Source organism: Macaca fascicularis, chromosome 1 (genome assembly GCF_037993035.2).
Source record: "Macaca fascicularis isolate 582-1 chromosome 1, T2T-MFA8v1.1".
In the NCBI taxonomy this organism is placed as follows: domain Eukaryota; kingdom Metazoa; phylum Chordata; class Mammalia; order Primates; family Cercopithecidae; genus Macaca; species Macaca fascicularis.
In genome coordinates, this window is record NC_088375.1 from 113930765 (window position 1) to 113941200 (window position 10436).

General features: G+C 44.1%; 1 protein-coding gene across 1 annotated transcript in view; it reads left to right on the forward strand.

Moving 5' to 3' along the window:
• Window positions 1–5502: 5502 nt before the first annotated feature.
• Window positions 5503–10436, forward strand: part of LOC102127036 (NBPF family member NBPF4) — a 635890-nt gene continuing 630956 nt past the window's right edge. Inside the window, 5 exon segments of the mRNA XM_065532789.1 lie at window positions 5503–5628; window positions 5631–5677; window positions 8364–8578; window positions 9623–9695; window positions 10156–10332. Coding sequence (XP_065388861.1) covers window positions 5503–5628; window positions 5631–5677; window positions 8364–8578; window positions 9623–9695; window positions 10156–10332 — 638 coding nt within the window.

Below are 10436 nucleotides of genomic sequence, written 5' to 3' on the forward strand. Positions count from 1 at the left end.
ATCAAGGTGCGTACTCAGACACAGAGAGCTTTCTGAAAGATGCTACCAGTAGTTTTTCCAGGGCAGATATGGGTCCTTTATTTTTCTCTCTAATCTAGCCCATATGCTTAGCTGAGAAGGTTTCTTCATATCACTTTAAATGATGATGTCCCTTGTTCAACAGTTTTCTAAGCATTCTTTAGATAAGAATTTTATGGGTATTCTTTATTGCATTAGGCTTAAATTTAATGCATCTTAAGGTTTTATTGCAAAGTGTTGCCTTGTTTCCTTTTTAAGATGATACAATTTATAACATGCAAGTTTGCTGTCTGTCCCCTCCCTTTATATACATATAAGATGAGCAAACATGTGGCCATGAAACAGATGGTCATAGAATTGGTTCAGTGGTTGTGAGTACAGCAACCCAAGAGTGTCTTATCTGAAATACTGTGAGGAATGCCTGGACACAATAGACAAAGGTGGTTCAACCGGACGCCTTAGGAAACATGCTTCCAAAAACAAAGTAGCCAGAAAGAAACCAAAATAACAGACCATCAGAGCCAGAGGAACATTTGGAGGTAATTCAGTACCTCCTCCTTTTCAACCTACAGGGGAGATGGTGGAACAGAAGCAGGGATGGGCCTGCCTGCTGTGCCCACAATTCATTGGAGATTGTTGTGGTGAAGAATTTCATTTATGATGAAGGAGAAATAAACTCCATCAGCTTAAATTCAGGCAGGTTTGTTGAAAAGCTGAAGAAGTATCTTGCAGAAGCAAAGCATGGCTGAGGCTTGTGGGCTCTGTCTGGGAAAATGAGCAGCTGACAGTGGCTGACGCTGCCCCTGACTCTGGGGCCATGTGGTCTGTTGTTCCCTGAGAGCATCTCTTCTCTTCTCTTACATCTTCCCTCAGCCTGGCAGTCTCTGTATACTCTGTATACAAAGCTGTTCATAGCAGCATTATTCATAATAGTTAAAAAGTGGAAACATCTTAAACCACCATCAGTTGATGAATAAACAAAATGTGGTATAACCATATAGTGGAATATTATTTGGCCATAAAAAGGTTGAAGTACTGATGCAGGCTGAAAAGGATGAAACTTGAGAACAATATGGTGAGAAGCAGATGTAAAATGCCACACTTTGTTATTCCATATAGAGGAAGTGCCCAGAATAAGAACATCTGTGTATAGAGAAAGTAGATCAGTGGTTGTCAGAGACCGCAAGAAGCGGGGAATTGGAGAGTGACTGCCCGTAGATACAGGCATGCTTTCTGGCATTATGAAAATATTCTGGAATTAGGTAGTGGTGATGATTGCAAAACTTTTGGAATATGGTAAAAGACACTGAAATGTATGCTTAAAAATGGTGAATTTTGTGATATATGAATTATACTGTAGAAATAATAATACTAATAACAACAGTAATAAAGCAAGGTGTCTTTCCACATCTCCATGTCTTGTATTTTCATTAAAAAAAAAAACATTTCAGGGCCAGGCTCAGGGGCTCACTTCTGTAATCCCAGCACTTTTGGAGGTCTAGGTGAGAGGATCGGTTGAGGCCAGAATTTCAAAACCAGTCTGAGCAACATAGCAAGACCTTGTCTCTAGGAAAAATAAAAAATTAGCCAGAAATAGTGATGTGTGTCTACAGTTCCAATTACTTGGAAAGCTGAGACAGGAGGATCGCTTGAGCCCAGGAGTTCGAGGTTGCAGTGATCTGTAATCACCACTGCACTCCAGCCTGGGTGACAGAACAAGACCCTGTCTCAAAAAAAAAAAAAAATCTCACTTTAATAGTAAGTAATCAGAATATGATGCTGGCAGCATGTTGTGAGGAAATGTATTAGATGAAAGAAGTTAAATTCCAGTTTTCCTTTTTTCAGAAATGAGGTATAGGGGAGAGAAACACATACTTGGAAAGAACTGACCCAGCTGAATTGGAAAATGTGGGAAGGGGATGGGAAGAGGCTGCTGCACCTGAGATCTGGCTCCAGGACTTACAGCAAGGGGAACTTGGGCAAGTTACAGACTCTCTGTGCCTCAGTTTCTTCATCAGCAAAACAGAAGGAATCATCCCATAAACTGTAAGGTCGATGCTATCAGCGGGTCCCCAGATTGACTGCGCATCTGAGTCATGTTAACAAACACATTCCAGGCTCCACCTGAGTCTTCTGAATCAGAATCCCCGCAAGGAGGACAATGAACTTGTATGTGCACTGACTTTCCCAGGTGTTTCTTACTCTAATCAACTTGGGCGTAGCTGCATCACATCATTCCAGAGCCAAAACACAGCAGCAGAACAAGAATATTTTCAATGCAGTCTCTAAAGCAGAGCAGAAACTGTTGAGGGAACCTAGAAGTAAAGGAGACCTGGCTTGCTGGGCTCCATTTAAACTTTATTTTGAGTACAGCAGAGACAGGAGCCCTTCGGGACACATACCTGAGGCAGTGACAGTCCAGCTTTGGAACAGTGGAAGCCCTAGTTTCAAATTCAAGCATGCTTTGAGTAGAAATTAAGTTTACCTCTTTAGCACAGCAACATGGCCAATCTTTCCTAAGCTGCTCAGCTTACAAAAAAAGGAATCGTCCTGCTAGGAATTCAAACTTCAGCAGTCATGGGTAAGTAAGGAAGTCTTATAAATCTATTCTAGCCACCTAACAAGAAACCAGAAATTTAGCAAGTTCTTTCACTTTCAGGACAGTTGTGTTCACTAGATCAGAGGCATTGAGACAAGAAGAACAGACCCCTAAAAAGGGAAAGTGTTCCTTGCAGTTTTAGGACATCACTGGAACATTAGGGAAGTGGGAACACAGCTGCCTGCTCTACAGTATGGGTTGCCTTTGTGTCTGGAATGTGTCTGACGTCCTGATCCCTGTGCCCATTTCAGGAGCCTCGGGAGGAGCCCAAATCACTGATGGAATTGGACAGTGCTGAGGAGATGGCTCAGCAGGACGAGGGTAAGTGCAGGGCAAGTCTAGGTCATACTGAGAGACAATGAGTGGCGCTGATGGGGACAGGCAAAGATAAAATCAAAAGTTTGTGCTTCATCTTCAAAAACTCAAACTAATAACAAACTTGGCCTTATGAGAAATAATAAGTATTTTTCTATTTATATGAGAGTATAATCTCAAAACAGAAATCAGAAAAATATTAAGTCCAGGACATGAAACCTAAACCATTGCTCATATTTATTCTTTCTAAATAGAGCAAAGTGTAAAATCTTCTCCATAAAATGTACATTGTGGTTATAAAAAGCAAATGTCTTAGAATCATTGGTATTCCTTAGAAGAGTGAATTAAACACAGCCAAGGGAAGACCCAAGTCTCATACTTCTCTTGCATATTCCAAAGTTCCAGGGAAATTCCAGGTGATAGAGGTTATTTCCCATACTGTTAAAGCAAGGTTGCAGACACTTGGGAATTTTGGTCCCAGTACTCTAGGAGGGCACACCTCTGTCCTGGAAAATAATTCAGGAATGAATTCTCTTCCTGTGACTCATTCTGCTCATTCTTCCAGCATCACAAGAACCAAAAAATGGAAATATGGCCAAATACATGATTTGCTATCCCTCTTCTTCAGGTTTCTTAGCTGTTACTTATGGATAATAGCATTACCTTAAGGATTATGATGAAGATACAATGTCCAAATATGAGCACAGTTTTGAACAAAATGCCTTGTACAAATTGGTCAATGAATAATTACTAAATAATTATGTGAATATTTACTGAATTATATGGATCCTATAAATAATTACTGAATAATTGTTGTGATTGCTTTTATTGGCAGTGCTGAAAACTCATCCCTGTGCTACCTCAAGAAAGCCATGTAACTTTGTGAACCTGCAGTTTTATCATTTAGAAACTTGAAAGATTTCGTTCTGACACAGAATGTCAGGTCTCCCAGACCCCAGAACATACAGTGACTTAAAGCCTTTGATAGATCTCAAAGCAGTATCCTTACAGTGTCATTGGAGGATGATGTGGGCTGCAGAGATGGATGCTTTCAAATGGGCTGCAGAGATGGATGCTTTCAAATGCAGTCCTCCTTCCTTCACTTCCACATGAATGCTGGGCAGCCCAGGGTCACACCCACTGCACCCTCAACTTAGGCAAGTCCACCAGCCAATCTTAGGAGACCTGGGCTACAGTACAGTCTCCCAAGTTCTAGGCTCACAAAACCTAGGTGGGAATGAAAGCTGAGAAAGTGATTAGGTGGTTCAGGGGATCACTCTTTCCTACTCGTTCCTCTCACCTCAAACTCACCTTCTATTGCACAGCAACACTGAGGATCACCAACCAACCCTAACCAGAACCTTGATCTTGCCATGTTCTGTTAGTGGAATGCAACAAAAAATCAATGGTGGTGTTAGTCCAACTCAACAAAATATACATCAAACCATATTCCACAAGAACTGCTTGTGGCCCTGTTCTTTTCAGTATATGGGAAAACAAAATAGCCTCAGGTTTACAAAAATTCCCAAGATAGATGGTCACACATGTTTTCAGGAGATCTCTATATAAATTATTGTGATCACTTGATACCTTGAAAAGAGGTCTTGTGGCACTAGAATGACATCCATAAGTGACAAATATAAAATGTAGTGCTCAGTGACATTAAAAACCAAATCAACCCACATAGAAGAAGAGCTTTGGACGTAGGGATGCCGAACTGGTCTAGAGTGTAATGAAAACCCAAGATGGTGCCCCACTGAGAAAAAGAAATCAACATAACAATGGGATGCAGCAAGAAGAATACTGAGAAAGGAAAGAAAACATTTTTTAAAAATGAATTATTCATTCACTTTCTAGTGGATACAGAAAAAACTGCAGAAGACCCAGAGGATTTCAGGGCAGGTTAAAAGTTTGGTATCTTACACCTGTGGAAAAGCCTTAAACTCTGCTTTAACTTAGAGCAGGTGGGGTGACTTCATGACTACCATTAAGAAAATATAACCTGTTGGGAAACTGTTTCTGCCTTGATGATTTTGTACAGACAAGAGCTAAACAGTGAGGAATATGCTTAGATGTATTGGGAAAGAGATGGGTCTGTGCCATTGTCACAAGGGTACACGAATACTGAGAGTGAATGCTGAAGGAATGATCCCCATTGGTGGTGACCCTCAGGTGAGACCAGGGTGCCTGTGTTTCAGCAAAGCCTGGGCAATTGGAATGCAGGGCTCCTAAGATTCCATGACACCCCCACCTTCTAATTCTGTTATTGCAACTGCAGACAGTTACCTGGCACGCTGGCGACAGTCTTCCTCACTCTTGTCAGACTCTGAGCCACTGGCAGTGCCTGCAGCTCTGAGCTCAGGCACCTTGAACCTTATTTTTGTGGTTAAGGATCCTAAAGTGTTGTGGGGAGTGATCACATTTCTCTCAACAGTAGGTTAAGAATTTCAGTTACTGACATCCCTCAGTCCTGACTAAACCTATTTGATTTCACCAATTTTTAACCAATCACGTGTTGGCGTTTCTTCTCCCCAGTCCCTGGCTCCACCTCTTCTGCCACAAATGTCAGCATGGTGGTGTCTGCCGGCCCTTAGTCCAGTTAGAAGGCAGAGATGAACATTCTAGAAATCAACGAGAAATTGTGCCCCCAGCTGGCAGAGAAGAAACAACAGTTCAGAAACATAAAAGAGAAATTTATTGTAACTCAAGTGGCCTGCTTCCTGGCCAACTGGCAGAACAAATACAGTAAAATCTCTAGGCTCACCATCATGAAAGTGATGAATGATATCTATCTTCTCTTTGAGGAACTAAATGCTCTCTCCATCAAAAATAATTTCTTCCTTCCTGTACTTGTAAGAAAACAGAAATGGGTATTTTAACATTTTGTTAAAGTTGGAAGACAGAGGTACCAAAGTATTTAGTAACTTTCCTGTTTGCAGTCAGGTGGGGGTGGGACTGGAGTTCAAATCCCAGTTGTTGATTTTCTGACACAGGCACAGAACGACCTGTTTTCTCCAAGAGGCTCAATCATGTTTTCAAGAATCCTGTCTGTACCATATAAGATCCTGCAGACAAGTAACATCTAGTCTGTTGTTCTAAATGTCTGGGACTAGTGAACTTTTATTCAGTTCAAGCTTCTGTTGAGGCCCAGTGGGCAAAGCTCTGTTCTAGGGACCCTGAGAGAAAGTTGGTGATAGTACCCAGTACCCGCTCTGAGGAACTTCAAGAGGTGTCTGCTCCTAATAGAACCTGTGGTATCTGTAAGTGACAGCATCAAGAGCAGGGAGTAGGGGCTGTGCACAGTGGCTCACTCCTGTAATCCCAGCATTTTGAGAGGCTGAGGCGGGCAGATCACGAGGTCAGGAGTTTGAGACTAGCCTGGGCAACATGGAGAAACTGCATCTCCACTAAAAATACAAAAATTAGCTGGGCGTGGTGGCAGGTGCCTGTAATCCCAGCTACTCCGGGGTCTGTGGTAGGAGAATCTTTTGAACCCAGGAGGCAGAGGTTGCAGTGAGCCAAGATCACGCCATTGCACTCCAGCCCTGGGTGACGGGAAGATTCGTCAAAAAACAAATAAATAAATAAAAAAGCAGAGAGTACCCTGGTGAGAGGAACTCCTGCTTCCTGGGGCACAGGCTCTTGTTCCTAAAGAGGAAGAAAGATCGCACCCGACAATGTGTGGAAGTAGTAGTGCAGTGGGCAGAGCAGGGACCCTGGGCCTCTATCCTGGACTCCATCCAAGTTGCTTGTCTTGTCTGTACCTCAGTTTCCTCATCTGTTCATAGGGTACTACAATAATACCTACCTCTGTAAATTGCTGCAGTGAATTACATGAGCTATTTCTTGTCAATCTCCTAGAACGTTTATTGGCACAGAGTAAACACTATCTATTAGTTCTTCATTCTACTGTTTCTAAATTAACACAAACTTTATTAGTATTTGGGCATATTTCCTTCATGGCCTTATGGTCTTATGTCTCATACTTTATGTTTCAGATATGATTCCTAAAATATTATCTGAAGATATGATTTAAAAATCAAAGATTTAAAAATCTTTGACATACTTGTCCTTGGAATTCCCAGTAAAAGGGAAACCATCAGTCCCATAGTCCTAGGGGCCTTCCCGACTTACAAGAAATCACTGCTTCATGGCCCAGTGCAGTGTTTTAGAGGAGAGGCTGAAGGCTTGGGAAAGCAGCCCCGCATTCAGACTTGGACCTCAGGGGCTGTGAGTTCTGACTCCACTTCGTTGTGGTTGAATCATCTTGTCAACTTCCTTGATGTGCCCTTGAGTTTCTCTTTCTTCATCTCTAAATTTTGGAGGATTCGACGCCAGAAAGTCGGGAGACTGAAGAGTAAAGACGTGGAAATCCCTGCCTAGAGCCTGGTAGTTGGGACGGTTTTGTCCTTTGGATGGACCTGCCTCCTGCCCTGTAGGCAGTGACCACAGCAGCATGTCCAGCCTTCCACTGAGGCAGGCGTGTCTGTCTTTTCTCAGAGTATGAAGAGTGCAAAGAACTCATAAAATCTATGCTGAGGGATGAGCTGCAGTTCAAGGGGGAGAAGCTTGCAGAGCAGCTCAAGCAAACTGAGGAGCTCAGGTGAGGGGGCCCCGTGGGGGCAGGCAGGTGGGCAGGTGTGTAAATCTCTGATGTACAGCAGCTCGGCGGGAGAAGTAAGAGCTAAGCTGGGTCAGGGAAGGGAAGGAATTGCCATGGCAGGCTCACGACACACAAATATTTATCAAACAGAGAACAAGGATAAGTTATGGGTTGCAGTTGTTTCTCAGAGCTTTGTTTTCTCTTTTTCAAACAAGTAATTGTTGAGGTGAAATTTACATAACACAAAATTAACCAAAGGAGTGGGAACCACCCAACAGCATTCAGTATACTCAAAATGGTGTGTCATCACCACCCCACTTACCCTTAGTCAGAATCACCTCCTGAGTGGCTGTGCCATCTCATTCTTTCACTCAATCAATGTTGCCTTCTCGACCCTGTCATTCTTTTCTTCTTTCCTCTTTTCAATTCGCCCCATCTGCACCCGGCCTCATTTCTGTACATGGCTTTGTATCTATCGCCGCAAGATGCACTATGCGTATTTCACATGGAAATAAATGTCCGTGGCCAGGGTGAGGAACTGAAAGGATGTCTTTTTGAAACGAATTAGGAAGACACCTACTTTTGTTTACAGAAGAGAAAGATGAATGGAACATCATCAAGGATCTTACAGGAGCCCTCTCTGATACAGAGGAAGCCTGTAAACCATTTTCTATTCTTTCTCTTGGCCACAGACATTCCTTTAAACATGTGCTGACCTTCTGCTTGGAGGTCTCCTCAAGGACATTGTCTCAGAAATCTCTGTTGCAATATTAGAACTGATTACTCATCCCTTTCCACTGCTAAATGTTCTCTACCCTCTCACCTTAGGCAATATAAAGTCCTGGTTCACTCTCAGGCACAAGAGCTGACCCAGTTAAGGGAGAAGTTACGGGAAGGGAGAGATGCCTCCCGCTCATTGACTCAGCATCTCCAGGCCCTCCTCACTCCGGATGAGCCGGACAAGTCCCAGCGGCAGGACCTCCGAGAACAGCTGGCTGAGGAGTGTAGGCTGGCACAGCACCTTGTCCAAAAGCTCAGCCCAGGTAAGATGGCCACAGGCCCTCATGACCCAAAACCCCAGGCTTATGAGAGACTCCAGACCTCCACACTTCCACAATGACAGTTGTATCAGTGGGGTTTTTTCACTAAACATATGTGGCCATGACATGACCAGGACTTCCTGGGTAAGAACAGAGATGGGAAACCCATGGGGTTGGAGGTCACAGTATTGCAAATGTCCCTCCTTCCTTGATGGAAGGTGGTCTTTGGAGCAAGCATCTCTCTAGTTTTAAAGGACAGGAAGGAGGCTGTGACAGGAGGACGCTTGTTATAGTGAAAAGAACTCTGGACTAAGAATGAAGGTTCCCAGGCTGTCTCTTTGGCAATGTTCTTAGTAACTGTCAGTGAGGGAGTGATTTATCCTTCCTGAGTTTCTCTCTCTCCATCTGCAAAGGCAGCCAAATTGTCTCTTGCAAGGGTCTGAAGCATCCAAATGTGGGAACACTTACGACTGTTTTTCAGAATGAGATGAAGCCCCTCGCCGTGTGGTGTTGGAGAAGGCACTTGATGTGGGGGCATTTGGTGGTAGGAAGGGCTTCAGACTGGAGCACTCCCCACGGAGAGAATGTCCCTGAATAACACAGCAGAAGCCACGTGGAGGGCCTGTGCAGTCTCCTGATGTATAGAGGACTGTGGGACAAGTTTGTCTTCTCTTAAAAGAAAGAATTAGGTTGGAAATGCGAACTGTGACAGGACACCAAGCCCGTGCCTGGGAATCAGATCTGTGGCGGGATGGGGGAGACAGCTGCCAAAGGCCGGAGAGAGGCTGCACAAGCCTCCAGTGATATGGGGACCAAAAGGTCTTTTCAATATTTGGCCATATCTTGATGGTGGCCCTCCAGATCAGAAATGCATTGCCTGATGGATCAGGAAACGACGCCAGGGCATTTTGTTAAAGATAAAACATGAGAGCTTTCAGTTGAACGGTGACCCACACCTAGATGTTCATGTCTCTGTGCTCATTGGGCTGACTGTGCTTGCAGAGTGTGAAGTGGGAAATACCTGAACTAACACTTCTGTATTTACAGAAAATGGCCAAGGTGAGGATGCAGATGTTCAAGTTGAGGAGGCTGAGAAAGTACAGGATTCATGTGTGCCCAGGTAACACTGAATACTCAGGAGCAAGTAGTGGGTGGTAACATATGAAAAGGGTCTAGGAGGCGCACCCTCTCTGGCATCTAGGATGGGCCCAAAGCCTGCATTCCCTTGGCCAGAGTGTGAAATTCAACCCAGCTTAGACACAGGGTGTGGCCGCTGTTGTCTCTCTGTGTGCGCCGAGTGTCATGTCTGTACTGTACAGGGAGAGCTGAGTCTTCATCCTCCTCAGCTCCTGTCTTTCCAGTGCAGTGAACATGAGTTGTTCTCTTCCTCTCTGGCTCCCATGGCAGCCATGCTCTGTTGCAGAGAGAAGAGGATTGCCTGTCACTTCTTAAAGGGAACCTCCTGTTTGCTTTCTGGGGCCTCTCTCTTAATGCCTCCTGTCAAAACCAGCTAGGATTCCCTGGGGTCCAATCCCCCTGTGTTTAATCTTCTTTCTTCTCTGTCCCACCTGGCTCATCAGGGAGGTGCAGAAGGCTGAAGAAAGGGAAGTCCCTGAGGACTCACTGGAGGAATGTGCCGTCACTTGTTCAAATAGCCACGGCCCTTATGACTCGAACCAGCCACACAGGAATACCAAGATCACATTTGTGGAAGATGAAGTCGACTCAACTCTCATTGACTCATCCTTTCATGATGAGTGGAGGATGCTGTACATATTATCCCAGGTAGCCTCTGTTTTCCTTGTGTCTCCTACCTCTGTCTAGGCTGAGGAAGATAAACTCTGAAGACAGGCTCTATACA